We start from the raw sequence: 22,099 nt of genomic DNA, 5'->3' as shown, positions 1-22,099 counted from the left end.
CTGAGAGGTTTTTCCTAATTCCCCCAGGTGTTAGGGTTTCCCAGAGTTACCTTGTATTTCTCTGTGCACAAGTAAATACAAACTATGTGTAAGTAGATACAGGGTAATTTTGGGGAGATGCTAACAACTTGGAGCAGGAGAATATCAATGCGGCAACTATCTGAAGGACCTACTGGAGAGGGGAAAGAATAGATGTCTCCCTTCCCTCATCTTCCTGTCAGTAGAATGCAAGTTCTTTGAGGTTAGGGGCTGAGTTCAAGCAGTGTTTATAGAGTAAGATGAAGGTGTGAATCACCCTTAACTCCTCAGTCCTCCTCATCCCTCTCCTACATCCAGTTAGTCTTCCAAGTCTTAATGATTTTGCCTCTACTATATCCCTCACCAAAATCTTATCTCATTTGAACTTCACAACAAAGGTAGTTATGATAGTATAGGTATTATTATGCCCATTTTACAGATTAAGGTTCCGAGAGGTTAAGTAATTTGCCCATGGTCTCATAGTGTCAAAGGCAAGATTTGACTGCTGGTCTTCCAGACTTCAAGTCCACTCTATCCACTACCCCACACAAAGATGAAGGAAAATTTGTTAATGATAAATAGGGGTTCCAAAGGGTAGAGTTGAAGACAGTAGGGCCCAGGGAGGGAGGTAGAGTTTAGGTCACTAAAGATTAGAGAGCAAGTGGTAGTAGCTGAGGAGTGGGCTTTTTTAACTCTCAAGATGGCAAGCTTGAAGAATGCCAGAAGTTTGGGAGAAAGGAAGGAAGGAGCTGGCTAGCCATAGTATGGGGGAAGTACTATTTAACAGGGACTCCCACACTCTAGGATGATATGAGTCTTTTATGTCTCAGGTACTAGGAAGAAGGTGTTGAGCCAGCAAAGAGATCAGCAGATGGGCCTTTCTGATTTAGTAAATATCTAGTGATCGTTTTTTGTGTCCAGAAGAAAAGTCATCATTTAGTTGCTGTTTTTCTGATAATGAACCTTTGTGAATTCAGCTAGGCTGATCCTCCAGCAATAGACACACAGTCTGTGCCTCAGCCTGTATTCAGATCCTTTGAATTTTAGTAGGAACTGTGAGAACTTGTGTTCCCCTGGTGCTCTGTCCACTGTGCCACCTAACTGTCCCAAGATAATATTTTAAAAAGCATAGTACCTGGCACATATTAGGTGCTATATAAATGTTTATTCTCTTTCCTTCCCCTTTCCCTTCCTCTTCCCCTTCCTGTTTAGTGAAGGTGGATAATTGATAGCTACAAATAGTGGAAGGAACCTTCTTTTAGACAGCACTCCTCAAAAATCTCATAGAGAAATCCAAAAAAAATTCTTCTTGTTCTAGAATTTTAACATAGGCAGTGTCAAGTCAAATCAGAAGTATGGGGTGTGAAATAGTGTTTTTAATAGACGTTTTTGTTGTGGTATTTGTAACGACAGGGTTTGATATGTCTTTTGAACCTCTTCCACAAAAACCTTTCTGCTAGTGGTCCTAAAGAATAGTGTCATTGTTTGAATTGAATATAATTTCTTTTCCCCTGTCAGTACTCTTATAAGAACAATGAAGTGTTTAAAGATAAGTAGGTAATAGGAAGAGAAGATGCCATGGGCATGTATGTAGTTAACTACAAAATTGGTTAATTAATTCCTTAAGAGAAATGGATATTGATTTCAAAGAATACCCAACAACTTTAACCAAGCATGTGAAGTCCTGCTATTTTACCTTCTCTACAGGAAGGCTATGGTATTGGAGATGATGAGTATTCTTGCGCATATGATGGCTGCCGGCAGCTGATTTGGTATAATGCCAGAAGTAAACCACATTCACACCCCTGTTGGAAAGAAGGTATTCATTTAACTTTGGACTGTGGGCCCTGGCTAGAATTGTTTTTTTACTACTAAATCACTAATATTGTGGTTTGAGGTGGGGTTTTTTTTAAGTCATGAAGAATAAAAGGGGGAGAGTAATGGTATTCTGATATTACATATAACAACAAGCCATTTTTATCTGAACTGGTAAATCTTAGATTTAAAGAATTTTCCTTCTCATAAAATTGCATTTTCTCTAGCACTTGAATTCCTGGTATGTTGAATATTATACTAAATTAAACTGTACTGGGGCAGCTAGGTGGTACAGTCAATAGAGCACCCACCCTGGAGTCACTAAGACCTGAGTTCAAATTCAGCCTCAGGCACTTGACATTTAATAGCTGTGTGACCCTGGGCAAGTCACTTAGCCCTAATTGCCTCACCAAAAAAAGAAAATTTCTTGGGGCAGCTAGGTGGTGCAGTGGATAGAACTCTAGCCTAGGAGTTAAAAGGACCTGAGTTCAAATCCATACTCAGACACTTGACACTTACTAGCTGTGTAACACTGGGCAAGTCACTTAAACCCTGATTGCTTCACCATAAAGCAAGAAAAAAAAATTAAACTGTACTTTCAACTGTTTCTGAATTCTGTTTGAAAAATATAGTTTCCACTGTAGTCATATTTTGAACAAAAGCAGTTGTGTAAACTTGGCAATTGTGAATACTGAAATTATGATTCCACTAAAATTCAGGATGCATGAAGTTAAAATGGCCAAAGGCCATTAGTTAGTGACGTTCTTGGCCCAGCATAAAGCAACCTTGCAAAGAGATAGATACAAAAAAATTTTCAGCTTAGAAATGTTTGATACGATTACCAAGTACCCCAACAGCCAATAGCAGTTAGAACAGGTAGACCATCAGTGAAAAGAGTAGACCATTAATGAATTAGGACTTTATTTTTTATGAGAAATATTTATTACCTACTTCCTGATTCTGTTTTTTCTCAGGCCCTAGACTAATGGGCCCATGCCGGCATATACCAGCATATAACACATTTGGAATAAAAGCATTTAAATTAGGCCCCCATTGTTGGAATAACAGATCGATAATAGAGTAATAATGATATCATGAAGCTCCTTCAGAGCAGGGATTGTTTATTTATTGCCTTTGAATCCCTTGCACCTGGCTTGGGAGATGCTTCATAAATGCCTCCTGATCAATGAATTGGACTGATAAACAGATTAGACTGCTTCATTAAACACAGGTAGTCAAGTAGATTCTTTCTCACTAGTGAGGAGCTCATGAGATGGCAGACAGGCTCTACCAAATCTCAGACAGTCCCTTTCGTGTTGGCCTTGAAAGAACAAAAGATCTATGTTGGAAGGCAAAGGAAATAAAGTTTAGATAGGTGAGTTAGGGTTTGGTTACAGAGGAACTTGAATGCTAGATTGAAAAGCCAGTTTTCAGCCCAGCTACAACTGGAAACCTGATTCTGTGCTCTGATATGCTCAAATATTAAGACATTAGAATTTAAAATCTATAATCTTAAGATGTTTGGTTTATCTTCTAGGAGATACAATAGGATTTCTTCTAGACTTGCAAGAAAAACAAATGATCTTCTGCTTAAATGGCAACCAGCTTCCTGCTGAGAAGCAAGTCTTTACATCTGCCGTGTAAGTATCTGTTCCCATTTGGAACTGTGGGCCTCAACAAAACAAAATCCACGTTCTTCCACAAAATCTGAATTTGTATTGTCCCTTTCTATGACAGTTTCTTTGCTGACAAGTCAGAGTATCTTTGGTGCCACTTCAGTTATACAATGGTATACTATAATGCAGTTAAGACTGACAAGTACAGAGCTGTGAGCTCTTCTACCCAGCATGCACTTGCCTGCCCCCTGCCTCTAGGGGCAGCACCACCTCCCCTCTCTCTCTTAAGGGTTTAAACTTACCAAAGTTCACCATGAATGATGGTAATGCTGCTCTCGTTGTTGACAAGGGCTCTGGAATGTGCAGAGTCAGCTTTGCAGGAGATGATGCCCCTCGGGCAGTCTTCTGTTCCATTGTTGGCACCTCAGACATCAGCATGGAATGGTGGGTATGGGCCAGAAATTCAGCTATGTGGGGGATGGGGCCCAGAGCAAGACAGGTATTCTGACCCTGAAGCACCCCATCGAATATGGTATTGTCATCAACTGGGATGACATGGAGAAGATCTGGCATCATACTTTCTACAGTGAGCTCTGTGTAGCCCCTGAAGAGCACCCTGTGCTGCTTACACAAAGGAATCTGACAACACCAAAAAAAAAATCTGTGACACTTCCTAACATAGAGGGAGTGACTGAAAAACTGTTATAGGTGAGGCAATATGGATACAAAGATGAAAAATGATAGTCCTTCCCCTCAAGGAACTTATACAAGGAACTGGTAGACTGCAACATGTATACAAGTAAGAATGGTGTCAAAGGAGAAAAAGAGAGATGCAGTGCATTCAAGGAAAATTTGAGGGTGGAGAGATCACTTCCATTTGGGCAGTCACGATAGGCTTCATGAAATAGGAGACCATCTTTGTTGAGCCTTCAAGGGAAAGATGGATTTCAGCAAGTGGAAATGAGGGAGTACGTTCCAGAATGGAATGGGTGGGGGGAGAGACAGCTAGGTGGCACAGTGGATAGAGCACTAGCCCTGGAGTCAGGAGGATCTGAGTTCAAATCCAGCCTCGGACACATTACACTCACTAGATCTGTGACTCCAGGCAAGTCACTTAACCCCAACTGCCTCATCAAAAAAACAGAAAGAAAGAAAAGCCTGATGCTTGAAGAATTCAGTTAGTGAAAATATTAGGGGCAGCTAGATGGCAAAGTGGATAGAGCACTGGCTCTGAAGTCAGGAGGACCTGAGTTCAAATTTGGCCTCAAACCAAACACTTGACGCTTACTAGCTGTGTGACCCTGGGCAAGTCACTTAACCCCAATTGCCTAAAAAAACCAAAAAACAGAATGGAATGAGGGAACACTCTATGAAAATGCAGAGACGGAAGATAGGATAAGATTAGAGAATAGCTGGTAATGCTGTTTAACTATAATAGGGAGTATATTAATGGAAATAATGTGAAAATGCTGGAAAAGGAGGCTGGAGCTAGATTATCAAGATTATCAAGGATTTTAAATGCCAGTTTGTGTTTTGTCCACTAAAGGATTTTTTGGCTACTACTGACTTTTTGAAACTTAAAATTTGCCATTGCACCCGGTTTTTTAATTTTGCATATATTTTTAATTTGCAGATCAGGTTTTTTTGCTGCAGCGAGTTTCATGTCATATCAACAATGTGAGTTCAACTTCGGAGCAAAACCATTCAAATACCCCCCTCCTATCAAATTTAGCACTTTCAATGACTATGCCTTCTTGTCAGCAGAAGAAAAAATCATTTTGCCAAGGTAAGGGTCGTACCCAGCGTTTCCCAGACTGGGTACTCTGTGTGTGTGTCTGTGTTGTATGTGTGTGCGTATTTGGTCTTCTACAAATTTGTAGACACAGAATCACAGAATTTGAGAACTGGAAAGGATCTCAGCAATCTAGTCCAACCCATACACAAATAAGTTCCCACTATATTACACAACAAGCTTATCAGGCATCTACTGAAAAACTTTCAAGGAAGAAGAACAAACCACTCCTTGAGTCATCCCGTTTCACTTTTGGGGTGAGGCTTTTGTTGTTAGAAAATTTTTCTGAAATTTCCTCAAACAGAAAAGTATATTCCTTCCTCCACATGTCAGCCCTTCAGACTATAAAAAATGGCTAGCATATCTCCTCTGACTGTTCTCTTCAGGCTGAGCATGCACAGTTCTTTCATGTAATCTTCATATGGGATGGACTTGGGGCCTTCATCATTCCTGGTTGTCCTCTTCCAGACATTCCATTCTCTCAATTCCTTTCTTAAAATGTGACACCTAGGTTGTAGAAAGATGGCTCCATTAACACACTCTTGGTGCAGCTGTGAATTTGTCCAGCCATTCTGGAAAGCAATTTGGTCTTATTCTGAGAAGCACCTTTTAACCCAAAGATCTCACTCTTAGGTATATTCCCCAAGGAGGTCAATGACAAAAAGAAAGATCCCCAAAACCAAAAATATTTATAATAACATTTCCCATAGGAGCAAAGAATTGGAGATGGAGTAGATGCTTATCAGTTGGGGAATGGTTAAGCAGGTTGTGGTGTGTGAATGTAATAGACTGTTACTGTCATATAAGAAACAATAAATATAGAGAAGCATAGGAAGACTTTAGTGGACTGCTGCAAAGTGAAGAAAGCAGAACCACAAAAACAATATACACAATGACTACAACAATATAAGTGAAAAATACAATAACAACACAATTGAAACTGAATGACTAATATAATGACTAAACTTGTTTCTTTGAAGAGATAGGAGAACCTATTCTTCCTCCATTCTTTGCAGAGGTAGGGCACTATGAGTGTGGAGCATTACAGATAATGTTGATTTTTTTTTAATGTGTTGGTTGGTTTTGCTAAACTGTTTTCTTCTTTCTTCCTTGCTTTGTTATAATGGATAACTCTCTGGCAGGATAAGGGAGTGAAGGGATGCATTAGGAAATATAAGTGATACAGATATATATAGATGTCACTACGAATTTATTTTAAAAAAAAACAAACTCTGGTGCCTGTCACTGAACAAAATATGCCAAATGAGGTCCAGCAAGAACAGAGAGTAGTAGAACTATTATCTCCTTATTACCCAGAGCAGTTTCTCTCTTAATGCAGCTCAGCAATACGTTACTTTTTTTTTTAATTTCCATATCACGCTGTTGACTTATATTGAACTCGGAATCCAATAAAACCTCCGTATCTTCTTTTCCTAAAAACTTTTTTCTGACCATGCCTCCTCCATCTTGTGCTTGTGAAATTGGTTTGTTTTCACTCAAGTGTAAGATTTTATTTTTATCTCTATTGAATTTTATTTTATTAGATTCAGCTCCATGCTCTAGTCTGTTGAGATCTTTTTGGATCCTGTCAACCAGTGTGTTAGCTCTCCCTTCCAGCTTTGTGGCATCTGCAAATTTGATGAGCTTGCCATTTGTGCCTTTAAGTAGCTTGAGTGGCATAGGAAAGATGGCAGCAGTAGGCAGCAATTGCTAGCACAATGACTACCCTCTCAGCACAGTTTTCATAGCTGTTGATTTGACAAGAACTGATAGGCATTAATTGTCTCACAACTGCTGAATTCTTTTCCTTGAGAAATGAACATGGCTTCCCCAAGCTGGTGAAAGAATCCAGCTGCTTTGAGTAATTACTTCTAGTTTAAGGCCATTTCACTGTGGTAAATGCAGCTTTCTGTTTTAAAGGGAAAGTCTGCCCTAGGCCTATGTCATTAAGAATGTTCCTACTGCTAATGCACTGCCTGTCATAACAAAAAAGCTGGGTGTCTGATAACATATTAGTAAACTAAGTCTGCCAGGTCCACTGTGTCTGCCAGGTCCACTGTGTGCATATAACTTTAGACCTGTAGGTCTCTACAAAGATATAAAATAAGGGAGTGTGGTGAGCTCCTGTTTTGGCTGTAAAAGCGGTTCCATCAGGAATTCCTCTACACTGTCTCATCCTTTTGCCAAGCATTTACTAGTAACTACGCAGTAGTTTTGGGATATATAAAATTAAACTGATATTGGTGGAAGGAAGATCTCAAGTAATAGCAGGCCCAGTTTTTACAGCCTCTTCTGGGTACTGCTGGTTCTAAAGTCCTTCATGCATTCTTTTGCTGTTTGGGTGTTTTGGGGAAGGAGAAAAGTGAGCACTTCCCTCTATCTGCAGATGTTTTGTTTTAGTTTTTTTCCTGTCATTTAAAATCTTGTATTGACTAGCTGTGTGACCTGGGCAAGTCACTTAACCCCAATTACTTTAAAAAAAAAACCATAAAATATTGTGTTGATGTTCTTTTTTGTCTCACTAATCACTTTAAAATTACACCCACCCCAGTAGAACCCTTCCTTGCAATAAGTCAAGCAAAACAAATCAACACATTGGCCATCTTTGAAAATATATGGCTCATTTTTCACCTGTAGTCCATCTCTGCTAAGAGGCTGAAGTAAGGCATGCATCATCACCATTGTTCTTCTGAAGTCAAAATTGGTCACTGCTTTGATCAGTTATGACATCTTTCAGTGTTGGCTTCCTTTACATTATTGTAGTTGTCATATAAATCATTCTCTTGGTTTTGTTTGCTTCACATTTCATCAGTTCATACCTGTCTTTCCAAGTTTCTCTGAATTCTTATCATTTTTTATGACTCAAGCATTCTTTGAACAGACACACCTGAAGAAATGATTTGGGTTTTTTCTGAGAGAAATTTGGAAAGATGGATTTTGTTCTGGAATCAATCTCAGTTGATTCTAGTTTAACCCCCTAATTTTACATAAAAAGAAAATGAGTCTTAGGGGAAGTAACAAGGTCATATACTAATAAATAGTGAAGCTGGGATTCCAGCCCAGGTCTTTTGACTCCAAATCCTTGCTCTTCCTACTCTGCCATGCTACGTTTTTTTAAGTGTTTATTTCTTATTTAAGAAACACATTCTCAGCAGTTTGGAATTATGCTAAGAAGGTGACTAAAATGCCCTTTGACTTAAAGATCCCACTGAGAGGTACACACCTCCCAAGGAAGTCAGTGATATAAAGAAAAGTTCCATGTTCACCAAAATATTTACTACAGCATTTTTTTGTGGTAGCAAGAACTGGGAAGAAAGTAAATGTCCATCTGTTAGGGGATGGCTAAATAAATTATGGTATGTCAGTGTAGAGGAAAGTTTCTACAGTATAAGAAATCATGAATGTGATGAATATATGGAGAAACATGAGAAGACTTCCATGAACTGATGCAAAGTAAGGTAAGCAAAACTAGGAAAACATTTTCTAAAATGATTACAAAATGTTAATGGAAAAAACAACAAAAGCAATTGAAATTGAATGCTGGGGAGTGAAGCAAAAGACAGCTTCTCCCCACTAGTATTTGACATAGTTCTGGAAATGCCAGCAACAAGACAAAAAAAAAAAGGAATCAAAAACATAGAGGTAGGTAAAGAGGAGATAAAACTATCTCAGTTTGCAGATGATATGATGGTATACAAGGGGAAAAAAAAGAATCAGCAAAGATGCTGAATGAGACAGTAGCTTCAACAAAGTTGCAAGCTACAAAAATCAACAGCATTTCTGTATAATGTTAAAGAAGCAATAACAGAAAGGGAAATCCCATTCCAAATGCATAAAATATCTGGGGATCTACCTACCAAAGCACACAAAACACTTGTATAGATTCAGTTACAAAGTGCTCCTCAAAGAAATAAAAAAAAAATTTAATTGAGGAATATTCATTACTCATAGCTAGGCTATGACAATACTGCCAAAATTAATTTAGACTTTTAATGCTATACCAGTCAAATTATCAGGTAGATACTTCGTTGAATTTTATAAAATAGTAACTGAATTCATTTGGAAAAACAAAAGATCTAGACTATCAAGGGAAATGATGAAAAGAAGTTGGAACAAAGGGGGAATAGCACATCCAGACCTCAAACTATATCATAAAACAGCAGTTACCAAAATTTTCTAGCATTGGTTAAAAAACAGATATAACTCAGTGGAACAACCTAGACAAGGGAGAATCAAAAACAATGAACTCAAGAACCCAGTGTTTGATAAAGTGGAAAATATAAACACCTAGAAAAAACCTCCTAATCTGATTAAAACTGCTGGGAAAACTGGAAAGCAGTCTGGCAGAAATTAGGCTCAGACCAATACCTTAAACCATGTACCACAATATATTCTAAATGGACGGATGACCTTAATATTAAAGATCATACTTTTAAAAAATTAGAAGAGAAACAGATCATAGACCTCTCACAGCTATGGGTAGGAAATGTATTCTTTTTTTTTTTTTTGGCTAGGCAATTGGGGTTAAGTGACTTCCCTAGGGTCACACAGCCAGTAAATCACTGTGCCACCAAGCTGCCCCTAGGAAATGTATTCTTACAAGGGATAGAGACAACTACAAAAGGTAAAATACACAATTTGATTACATGAAACTATAAAGTTTCTGCACTAAGTTAATGCACATAAGATAAGAAGGAAAGTGGTCAAATGGAAAAAAATCTTTGTATCAGATTTCTCTGATAAGTGTTTGGTATCTGAGATATATAAACAATAGATATACATAAGACTAATAGCCATCCCACAATAAATGAGTGGTTAAAGGATATGAACAGTTTTCAAAAGAACTGCAAGCTATGCACAACCACATGAAAGAATGCTCCAAATTCAAATAAGAAGAGAAATGCAAATCAAAACAATTCTGAGGTTTCACTTCATACCCTGAAAAGTGGCAAAATGACAAAAAATATGGCAATAATCAATGTTAGAGGGGTTGTGGAATGATAGGCACGCTAATATATTGTTGAGGGAATGGTGAAAGGGTACAACCATTTGGAATTGTGCAAATAAAGTGACTAAAATCTCTATACCCTTTGAACCAGAGACTCCATTATTGAGCTTTTATATCCCAAGGTAGCCAATGAAAAGAAAGTCCCCATATACACCAAAAATAATTATAGCAGCACTTTTTGTTATAGCAAAGAATTGGGAACAAAGTAGATCCCCATCATTTGGGGGGAATAGCTAAACGAATTGTGGTACATGAATGTCATGGATTGTTACTGTAATGTAAGAAATTAGGTATGATGAATACAGAGAAGCATGGAAAGGTCTTTACCAATTGATGCAAAGTGATGTAAGCAGAGCCAAGAAAACAATATACACAACTACAACAATGTAAATGGAAAGAACTACATAAAAAAATCAAAAGTGAATGTAACAAAATTACAAGGATCAAGCAGGATTCAAATGAAAAGATAATGAGAGGACACCTCAGTCCACCCCCTTGTGGAGGTGGGAGATCCACACATATTACATATTACATATTACATAGGTTTTCAGACTTTTTCAATGTATTAACCAGTTGTTTTTTTCCCCTCTCTAAAAAATACTGTTTTTTATATGGGATGATTGGGTTGGAGGAAGGATACTTGAGATAACTATGATAATGTAAGAAACAGAAATTATCAATAAAAACTTACTTTAAAAAAACTAAATCCTATGGCATTATAATAACCAAGCTTGGCCCAAAGAAAAGGCATAAGAACATACCTCCTTCCCTTTGCAAAGATGGGCCACTGTGGATATGGAATACTGTGTATATAATGCTGAACTTGGTTAATGTGTTGGTTAGTTTTGCTAAACTTTTTTTCTAATAATAATAGTAATAATAGCTAGCAGTTATATAGTACTTTAAGATTTGTAAAGCACTTTGTATTCTTTGTTAAAAGGGATGGCCCTCTGTGAGGGAAAGAAGTGCGAAATTCATTGGGAAATGTAGGTGATGAATCCTATAATTAAGAATTGGTGATTGAGAAAACTATAGTTCTGAAGTGCTCCATAAATAATAAAAAGTATCAAAAAGATACAGAAAGAAAAACTTTCACAGAAGGCTCCTAGGTTTATTGTTAGAAATACTTTTTTATACTTTGTAAATTAGGTTCTGTGTGTAAAGAGCAAAGCTGTATGGGACATAGACTTCGCTTAGGTGAAACTCTGGAATGAAGCATCCTCCTTCCCTTAAAAAATTTTTCTTCCCAAACCATAATATTGTTCATTCCTCATTGTTTACCTTTCTTACATTCTCCTTATTCAGCCTCCACAAGTAGTCTTTGTTCTCCTTCCCTCCACACTCCCCATTTCATTTAATGTTATTTGATATCAGCCTGTGTTTGCTGCATCAGCATTTTAGTTTTTAATTCATTTTAGTATTGGTTTGTCCATAACTCTGGAAGTGATTGATATCTGATTTCTGAGAAGTTCATTTTATATAAATATATGTGACTAAGAGGCTGCATGATTAAGTTAGAACCAGAAATTACCATAGGATCTGCCCAGGCTGTCCTCCAGTATATGAGAACATCAGGATTGCGGCACTGAACCCATACTGGAGTCCAGCCCAGAACTCTCTCTGATGGGCAGCAAGGGCCATGTTATGGGTGAGCCAAGTTATTCTAGCTTAATGTCATCTTTATGGTTAGGAATATGTTCCAAACAATTCTGATTTTCCTTAAGAGCCTACATGAGTAAACCTGTCATCCATAATTTTTTTAAGCCATACTTTCACCCTGTACCTTATCTAGATTTAATGGATTCCAAAAGTTTATTATGCATTGTATAGACCAAGATTGCCTTGTATTTATCCTAAATTTCCTCCTTCCCAGCTTCAAGTTAGTGGCAAAAGGATGGAGAGAGATATTTCTAGTATCCTCAGAACAGACTTTCATCCACCTTGGCCAGTTTTTTTCTTCAGGGCTCTATTTTCAGCACAATTTTGCCAATCAGATTTTCTATGCATTGACTTTATTGAATGTTTCCAGTGTGCTGCTGTTCCACATAAATTGTGTATCCTGTTTAATTTCAAATGACCTCTTCATTTCACTTTCAGGCACAGGCGTCTTGCTTTGTTGAAGCAAGTTAGTATCAGAGAAAACTGCTGTTCACTTTGTTGTGACGAAGTAGCAGACACAGAACTCAAGCCATGTGGACACAGGTATGACTAATTGTCGGAAGTCTATCTGAGTTTGGCAAACAAAAGTTTCAGTCCATTTCTCTTATGACTTAAGAACAGTGTTCCCATAACCGCTTTGCCCTACTTCCCGTAAGGAAAGTGAAGGACTAATAACATAGGGAAACAATACAGTATGGGAGGAAAGTGACACTTAGGAGCTGTGTGATGACAGGCAAGTCATCTCTCTGAACCTCAGCCTTTTCATCTGTAAAATGGGAATAGTAGAATTCAGACTACCTATTGTTCAGAATGGGCTTTTATAAACTCTAAAGCACTCTATAGACGTGACTTGTGAGTACGATGGTACTAAACAGGCCTGGCATCTTCCTAGATCCCTAAAATTATATTTAAAAATAGATGGCTCATCCTAATTAACAGAAATTCCAATTTTGCAAGATGAAAGGGAAAGAGATTTGATTGCTGCTTCTCAAAGCACTTTCTGCTATACCACACTGCCCTGTCAAAGGCAGCCTTGAACTGTCCAAAGGGCCAAAGGCAGCAGCCTTAGAAAGAGCCATAGGCACAAATGTTGCTGAGGAAAAGAAGCAACCATGGGAAGATATATGCCCTGGGAAAAACACTCATCTGTAAAATATGGGGACAATAATCATTTTCACCACCCACCTTGCAGGGAAATGATAAATAAAGTGCCATGCACATTATGTATCCATATAAGGAATAAGCCCTAGGTGGGATTAGAGAATATGATCAAGCCCCACCTAATGCTTTGATTGCAATAATATGATTATGGTCTTAACTGGTATTTCTTTATTTCTTCAGTGACCTGTGCATGGATTGTGCCTTGCAACTGGAGACTTGCCCATTGTGTCGACAAGAAATAGTGTCTAGGGTCAGACAGATTTCTCACATTTCATGACACATATGGAGAAGCAACACGGACTTATTTTTAATCAATTCCAGCCAATGTCTGAAAAGGAAAAACATCTCTAACCAGTTGTGCGCACGTTGAAACTATAGCCATGGCCAGATTTTACGCTAAGCAGTAGTTTGTCTAAGACAAAACCCTTTAGAACCTAACCCAGGAGGCCAGCACTGGGAAATTTGTTCTGCCAACAAGGAGAGCTGAACGCTATGGCTGAGTCTTGGGTCCCTCTGAGACAGACACCAGGAGACACTGCCCGCATGAGTGCTGAAATCAAATTTGCACTGGAATCTTCCATGTTCAGTACATTCAGTTGTTTAAAACAGGATGTTTTGTCTCATACTCGAAAGTCTTTATTTTTGGCCAAAACCATTATGGAGAAGTAGTCTGCCAGTGTATCTTGGTTAAGTATAACTTCCTGCTGGTCAGAGACTGTGTTAACATTGAACTGCAAGACTTGAATCCCTAAAACTAAAAATAAACACATCTTACTACAAGCTACATGAAGGACCCGAAAGAAGGTGCATAGACTGCAAAAAAAAAAATCCAAATTTTTGATATCTCAGTGATTCCAAAGAACATTCTAATTTTTTTTAACACAGAAAATTGGTGGTATTTTCACATTCATAGTGTTTTTATCCAATTTCAGTACCCGCATTTTGTGAAAGAAATAATATGTTTTACCAGTGTAGGAGGAACTCTTACATTAATTACAATGCTGAACTGGAGAAAATTTACTATTTAGGGTATTTTTAAGGTACCATCAATCAGGTTTTTTTTGTTTTGTTTTTTTGGTTTTGTTTGGTTTTTTTAAATCAGTATTGTTTTTGAAAGTAATGTATATTTGAAACTTTTGAACTAATAGTCTCAAAAGATCTGGAGGAAATTCTGAAAAACGTATTAATATTGTTTTTAAATAAATACATGTTATTTGAATAGTAAATTCAATCATGGATTGCTGACTATGTCTTCATCAAAAGTACAAGTCCCTCTCTGGGTCTCTGATGAAGATCTTCAAGAGTTTGTTTTGTTTTTCTCCCAGAAAATTGGAAGGTAGAATTGTAAATTCACAGTACTTATTTTATAAGGGTGTACCTCAGCAGTTGCCTTTTAATTTATGCCAACTAATTACTGAGTTTATACTTGAACAGTAAAGGTGTCTTCTGAGCTTTACAATGTCTTAAATTGGATGCATATTCTTTTTTCCCTCTCATTGCCGCCCCTTCTAGATTATAAAGTGACAGTAACCCGAAGCCTGTGCTATTACAGAGCTCATTTCTTCCTGTAAATTAGGATGATGGGTTTTCCCCATGCTTTCAGTCTTCCATAAACTCTAAAATTTCATGTTCTTCCCTTAGCTTGTGGTGAATATGATAATTTGTATTAAATAAATAAAGTATTTGTTGCATTTTTTTTTGCAGACAAAAGGTCTGACAGCCTTCACGGGTACATGCTGTTAGGGTTGAGATGTGAGGTTCTCATCCCTTTTTTTTGGAGATGGGGGGGGACAAAAAGAGGGAGCTGCTAATAGTTGCTGATTTGCAAGACCTCATAAATCCTTGCAAAGGGGAAAGGGGGAGAACAGGTGTGATGCAAGGGATAATGAGCAAGTGTTAACAGAAGAGGTGAGATTAGTCAAAGAAACTGCCAATATACTCTTTGGAAAAATCTACCCTTGAGCTTTACTCTTAATAGAATCTACTTTTCCTAGAAGTAGCTCAACCCTTAGACCAGGAAGCATTACAGGTAGGGTTCTGGTAAGCATTGTAGCTAGGAAGAAGTGGTAACATTGGAGGCCCTTCAGGGGGCACATTTTAGGTAGGGTGTGAAAAGCCAGCTCAAACCTGCTCATGTGAGTCAGTTGTTAGACTTTCGGTGTGAACGTTCACATTTCAGAAATTGCCAAGTGCTCCAAATCAAGACTCAATTGAAGGTGTGTCATGCTTACATTTTTCTCCCAGAGAGTCAGTTGTTAAATATTTACCAGTACACTCCTGATTTTAGAAATTTGTTCTTTTTGCAAGAGACAGAGAAATGGGAAGAATTAGGCCTTGTAGTAGAAAGAAATGCAAATCAGTTTGTCTGTGCCCACCCAGTATCCAATCCTGAAGGACTAAATCCACAATAACATGGCATTTTGGGCCATGAGAACTTAATGATGCTGTCACCTGAATGGTAACACTTAAATATCCACTTGAGAGGCAGCATTTTGTAGTGAATAGGAAAGAGTCAGGAAGACCTGGTTTCCAGTCCTGCTTCTTCCTCATACTAGCTGTGTGATCCCAAGCAGGTCACTTAGCCTCTCAGTGAACCAAGCAGCTCTCTTGAACTCTTAAGTTAAAGAAAAGATTCCCATGTGCCTTGGTAGAGGGTATTTGTAACAGGTAGATCCCTACACCCACAATGCAAGAAAACAAAAAGTTTATACATATATACAGTCTTTATCTGGTGGGCCCTGGGGTATTAGAACTCTAGGCAGTGAGGTAGTGGTCCTGGAGTCGTGAAGACCTGAATTCAAATGTAGTCTCAGACGTTAGCCATGTGATCCTGGGCAGTCACTTAACTTCATGCCTCGGTTTCTTCATCTAATCACCTATCTCAAAGGGTGGTTGTGAGGATTCAGATACAGTATTTGTAAAGCACTTAGTGCCTGGCGTGTAGTAAGCACTTACTTAATAAACGCTTATTCCCTTCCTTCCCTCCCCCACAACTGGAAGTCAGAGATGCACAATATCAACTCTTGAACAATGAAGAGGGGAAAAGGGAGTTGTTTGTTTTAAAGAAAAGGCCTGGACTGTGGAATGACTGAAGTAGACTGACTGACTGGCCTCTGCCGGCAGAAAATAAATGAACTTATTTAATTGATGAGAAAGATTTGTGAGGGAACTGGCTCATTGTGAGGTGTTCAGAGCCTGCAGTGGTGCCAGACCCCTGTGCATGTCTCCAGTTGTTCAAGTGACTTTGTTAATATGGCATGGTACAAATCAATCAATTGCTCACTGTTTGGAATGCCCTTCTCTGTGTACAATGAGCTAAGAATCACTGGTGAGTTTCCAAACTGTTCATTTCCAGTTCAGTATGGGTGGAGGCAAAGTAATCCAGTTTGATTAAATAGAGGAAATGTTTTCTGGGCAACTAAGTTTACACCAAAGCATTTTTCAGTTTTAGCCATTTTTGCTGAAAATTCAATTATATCATTTAATTCCTTCCATTCTTAAACTGAGGGCAATATATGTAACTTCCTGATAAACTAATGGTCACCTTAAAAAAATGCCATTTACTGTTAAGTATTGTAATATAATTATTTCCTCAGGTACATGGAGCTATTTCCTGCCCCTCCCCTCCCCCAAATTAGATTCCCCCAGACCATACCATGGTTTGTAAAGTCTATGTCTGGTTATTTTACTTTTTTCTGTCTCCTTTCTGTCATATGTAGCTTCTTGTCCGTGAGTCTGGTGTAGCAGCCAACCCCACCCTTCTAATCTGCTTTGGGCTTTGAAAGCAAATCTCCAGGCTTATTAGAGTTGTATGTAAAGAAAGAGAAAGTAGGCTCTGTATGAGGATCCTGTGAACCATAGCCTTAGTGCTTGGACTCTGTTGTAGAGTCCTTTTGGACTCTTCACTTCTCAGAGACTTGTTTTGCTTTTGTGTTTCTTGCCTGTGTTGCAAATGGGTAAAATATACCAGATAGGTAGGCGTAACTACATTTTATTAAACTATGAATTTACCTCCCCGAGGACAGATTGGTCCTTATGGACCCTAAATAACCACCCCCTACAGAAAGCAATTTATAATTTTGAGAATTTGCCTGCATCTTCACATCTAGTTTGAAGGGTCATGTTTCAAAGTTGCATAGAAGAGTGTGACCATGGGCTAGTTTGGATAGGTGTGTATGTCCTGGACTAGAGAGCCCCTTAAATTGTGGAGCAGCTTTTTTTCAGTGGAATGATCCATTCTTTGATTAAAAGCATGCTGGATGGATATCTTACAAAAGTTAGGGACTGAAAGAGATAGGGTTGGTGTTGGGAACCAGGAGTCAGAAGGATAATGGCACACAAATTGGATTCATACTCTTTCCCCTAGGGATGTAATAAAAATTAGAAGAATCTCTTCTATTTGTAAATTGCGTTTAACTATTCAAAGGGTATTCCCCTTTGAACCTTACAATCAGCTTGTGAGGAAAAGTGAGGCTCAGAGGGAACTTGCCCAAGGTAATTGAGTGACAATAGCCAGAGACAGAAGTCTTCCTACTTCCAACCCAAGGATACTATGCCACTCTGGAGAGCTTTGTCCCTTGGACAAAAAAAAAAAAAGTCATGCCTCTTCCTGGCTAATCTAGACAGGAAAGCTCAAAATACAATATCACAGTTTCTCCTGAGGTAACTTCCCCCGACCAAGCAGTGAGAAGATTGCCTGGGACAAGGAACCCAGCACTCATCTCTAAGATCCTCAGGTGTCTAGATTAGGGTAAAGAGACAGAAAATAGCCTTTCATACTAAAATGCCTTGGATTAGGGAGGCCAGAGCCAGGTGCCAAAGCCAAAGATGTTGGATGGCCTTCTTTCCACCCCTTCCTACCACATGACCCTTTTGTTTCTCTATCCTTTTCATTTCCCCTTTCCTTTCCTACTTCCTCTGGTGTCATTCTGCTTCTTGTCTTCCTCTCCTTTGGTCTCTACTTAGGCTAATCCAGGGCCCCCTTTGGAATTGCTTAGTTTCAGGTGGTGTTTCACACCAAAAAGGTGGCTAAGTCTTGCCTCTGCCTAAAAGACAAACCTCCCACTGCAAGAGAAAAACCAGAACAAGATTTCAAATATGCCAATACGATACAATGCCTTTCACATTTTTAAGGGTTTGATAAGTTAAGGCCTTAATAATTTAAGTGCTTGAATTAACAAATTTCATAATAACTATCATTTCAATCCATTTCAATCCAATAAACAATAAGCACCTACTATGTGCCCAGCACTGTAGTAGGCCACAGGGATACAGTTAAACAACTCCGTCCCCTCAAGGAGTATACAATCAAAAGAGGAAGACAACACACAAAAGGAGGCAAGAAAGTTGGGGGATGGGACACTTAGAGGTACCTGGCATGAGGTTTTGTTTTAGGCAAAGCATCAGATGCAGTGTGGAAATTTTATAGTGCTTTAAGAGTTGCAAAGCACTTTATAGATATTATCTCATTTCATCCTCACAAATAACAAATACTACTATTATCCCCATTTTATAGATGAAGAAACTGAGACTAAAGAAGTTTGCATGACTTGCTCAAGGTCACACAGCTAGTAAGTGGCTGAAGCTGGATTTGAGCCCAAATCCTTCTGACTCCAGGCCTTCATGAGGGAAAGTTTCTCCTCTAGAAATTACTCTCTTGATCCCTCCTCAGCTCTGCCTTATAACTTGGGCCCACCTTCCTCCCAACAGGTTTCATCTCTGCTTCCTATACCTCCCTTTACCTTCTGTCATTCTTCCAGCTGAATCCTAACTATATCTTATCAGCTATCTGCCCTTTCCCCAATTCCCAGTGTGGTATTAGTGTGTGTAGACAGAACACTTCTCATAGCCAATACCTTCCTATGATAATTCAGATGGGTAGATCTCATCCTCTTTGATTTGAAGAATCTAGGAAACTGAACTGGATTCTCATCTCAGAAACCCAAAGAGGGAGAGAATTTACTTAACGAAACCTTTGGGCAAATGGCTACATACCACCAAGTTTCCTCCAGCCCTTCCTCCATGTTATATGTGAGAAAAGTTCCGTTCAATCATCAATATCCATCTCATTGGATAGAGAAAAAATATCCAATCTCACCTTTTTTTACATATTTTAAAAACTCACTTTTAATAAGATAAATCAATAAAAAGAACTATTTCTCTAGCACAGTGTTCTGTACCCGGTAGGTACCTGAATGAATGTTCTGAAGATCTGTAGCATAGAGGAAAGATTTGCAAAGCAGTTTTGAAAGGTATCTGCAGTAAAAGCTCTCCCTGAGACCAAAGTTGACCCCAATTCAGAGTAAGAATTGGCACAAAAATCAGGAAGTCTAGCATCCAGTCAGGCACTGGGCTCAGCACCAGGCCTTCTCCTGTTCTCCTGCAACTTCCAGGTTCCTGGATTAGGTCCCTTTCTTTCTTTTCATTCAGTTGTTTCTCCAGAGGTTTCATCCCTTCAGAAGAGAGAATTGGCAACAGGCCTGTCTTTAGGGAAAGGCAAAAGGACTCAATATGACAGAATAAGAAGACTGATGGTCTTGTATGGGTCAATATAAGGCAGTAAGTCCTCTAGGGGTCGTCTAACAAGCAATGACTTTGGCATCAGAGTACTTGAGTTTAAATCCCACCTGTGTGACCCTAAGCAAGTGACAGCCTCCCTGGGCCTCAGTTCCCTTATTTGAAAAAGGAGTGAGGGGGCACCTAGGTGGTGAAGTGGATAGAGCACTGGCCCTGCATTCAGGAGGACCTGAGTTCAAATCCGGCCTCAGACACCTAACACTTGCTAGCTGTGTGACCCTGGGCAGGTCACTTAATCCCATTGCCTAGCCAAAAAAAGAAAGAAAAAGGAGTGAGTTGGACTAGACAGCCCCAGTGGTCCCCTCTAGATGTCCATTCTGTGTGCAGTTCCAGTTACTTCCAGACATCTCAGTTCCAGGTTGAGTTCTTGGCCCTACTCCTCAGTACAAGTCCCAGGGCAGAGCTGTAACCTTAGGCTGGGGTCCCCCTAGAGCACAGCAGAATGGAAACAAGTGAGCTTAGAACCGGTTACTACGAATGACTGGTTAAAAAGGAAGCTGCCAGAAGTACTTTCCCTCCCTGAAGGCCCCAAGCCAATCAAGTACCTCTTCTGCCTATCACCTTCCTTCAGAATGTTTTGTGTTCTGGAGTTTCTCTGTCTTCTCACTCCCAACCATGAAGAAATATCCTAGCGTCTCTCTCCACCCTGACCATGGGGCCTTCTGTCCTGTGATCGAACTACCACCACCACCACCAAAGCGAATGTCTTTAAATTTGTATTTGAGAGTTCATGTTGCTGCCCAAGTTCTGAGATTTACTGGTTATAAGCCTGCCATGGGGAGAGTTTGAGAGCGTGGGTACTTAAAGAACTCTTCCCCCCCCCCCAGGTCAAGGGAATAGATTTACACATTATTTTCACTGTCACTCAGATCCGAGATCTTAGGAATAGTAAAAAAAAAAAAAATCATTCCAGTGGTGAATGATGTCAGAATATAAAAGAGAACTTTTTTTTTCTTTCTGCAACCCCTCTGAGGCAAAAGGAGAAATGTATCAATTCACCAAAAGAAACATTTCCATACAAGGTACTGAAGCTACTGAAGATGCCTACAAAATAACACCCTCTTTATTAACAGCCAAAAACACAAGAAGAGATAAGAAGTACAGCAAGCTGTATAGGCAGGGCAGAATCTCCTAAGTGATTCTCTTACTAAGAGCCAGAACAGATAACTTTGATGGAGGAAGAGATCCTAACAGGAGCAGTAGGATAAGGTGACTGAGGCTTTGCCTAAGGGTTCTGACATGGAGGTAGGGCTTCTTCCTAATAGCAGTCCTTTGGGCCTGCTGTCATCACTCCTCCCAGCTTCCTTTGCCTCCTCCCAGAGAGTGGGGTGCTCAGTTATATTAATCAATAAACATTTATTAAGGGCCTGCTATGTGCCAGGCACTATTCTAAGTGTTGGGAATACAAAAAGAGGCAAAAACCAGTCCCTGTCCTCAAGGAGCTTACAGTCTAATGGGAGAGCAACATGCAAACAAGTGTGTACAAAGCAAGTTATATACAGGATATAATGCTGGGGTTTAGGTAGGACTCTGTGAAACTGACAATGAATTTCCCACAGTTTATTTTATTTCATTTATTAATTATTGATTGAGACTTGTATCCAATCACTAAAATTAGTACTTACGGATTAGAGTTAGATTTGATTGTAGGCTTTAATAGTATAGTTTATAAGAATTTAACTTCCCTATTTCTCAGGGTACAGCATGGATTCAATCTGCCTTACCCTGGAAGGGGGAAGTGGGGAAAAGGAGCATGGGTTGACCCTTTTATGAGAGGTTCTGCTTGGTCATAAGCACCCTGGTGTAGGAGGCTGATGACATGGGACTTTCAGACTTTCCAAAGGATGGTGACTAACTCTATGTTGTCTCCTTGCCATGAACTTTGGAAACCCCCTTTTGTAAGCAAGTCAGCATGATTAGGCTAACTGTAAGCCCACCTTGTGCCTTATGTAACTTATGTAACCAACTGTATAAAAGACTGTTCTGTTTGCTCTGATACATTCTTGAATGCTGAGGGGTCTTGTATCTCTTTTTATTGGCAATTGTGGCAGATTCATTTATAACAGCTCTTGAGAAATGAGCCTCACCCTCTTTCTGTAGTACCCAACTAGAGGCACTACCCTCTTACCTTATGTTGCCCCACTGGGCCTGGGACCCATGGCCATGTCTTCACAACTGAAACTAGTGATATCAGGATTACTATGTTACTGAAGAGCCCCAATACAACAGAAGCCAAAGCCTTTTTAAAAATGGGCCTGTATAAAACGTAAGGAGACTATATAAAATATAAGTTCCTTGACGGCTGGAACTGTAGGTGTTTAACAAGTGTTTGTTGATTGATTGATCCTTATCCAAGGGTTTTCCTTCCATGCCTTTTCTTTAAAGCAATAGGGAGATAGAGTACATCAGAAGAGTCAAATACTTTAGGCCACATTACAACCCATAACACTCCCC

The 22,099-nt window shown here is 39.2% G+C and overlaps 1 protein-coding gene across 5 annotated transcripts in view; it reads left to right on the top strand.

Moving 5' to 3' along the window:
• The window catches only part of RSPRY1 (ring finger and SPRY domain containing 1), a 62,730-nt gene extending 47,979 nt beyond the window's left edge, over positions 1-14,751 (top strand). For all 5 annotated transcript variants that reach the window (XM_020965690.2, XM_020965689.2, XM_020965687.2 and 2 more), the window contains 5 exons: positions 1,726-1,837; positions 3,371-3,473; positions 5,083-5,235; positions 12,347-12,451; positions 13,250-14,751. In XM_020965690.2, coding sequence (XP_020821349.1) covers positions 1,726-1,837; positions 3,371-3,473; positions 5,083-5,235; positions 12,347-12,451; positions 13,250-13,346 — 570 coding nt within the window. In that variant the 3' untranslated portion in view covers positions 13,347-14,751. The remainder of the gene's footprint in view (positions 1-1,725; positions 1,838-3,370; positions 3,474-5,082; positions 5,236-12,346; positions 12,452-13,249) is intronic.
• The last annotated feature ends 7,348 nt before the right edge of the window (positions 14,752-22,099 follow it).

Source organism: Phascolarctos cinereus, unplaced genomic scaffold (assembly GCF_003287225.1).
Source record: "Phascolarctos cinereus isolate Bilbo 61053 unplaced genomic scaffold, phaCin_HiC Scaffold_2;HRSCAF=192, whole genome shotgun sequence".
In the NCBI taxonomy this organism is placed as follows: Eukaryota; Metazoa; Chordata; class Mammalia; order Diprotodontia; family Phascolarctidae; genus Phascolarctos; species Phascolarctos cinereus.
Note: the sequence above shows the minus strand (reverse complement) of the source record. Positions and strands in the feature narration are given on the sequence as shown.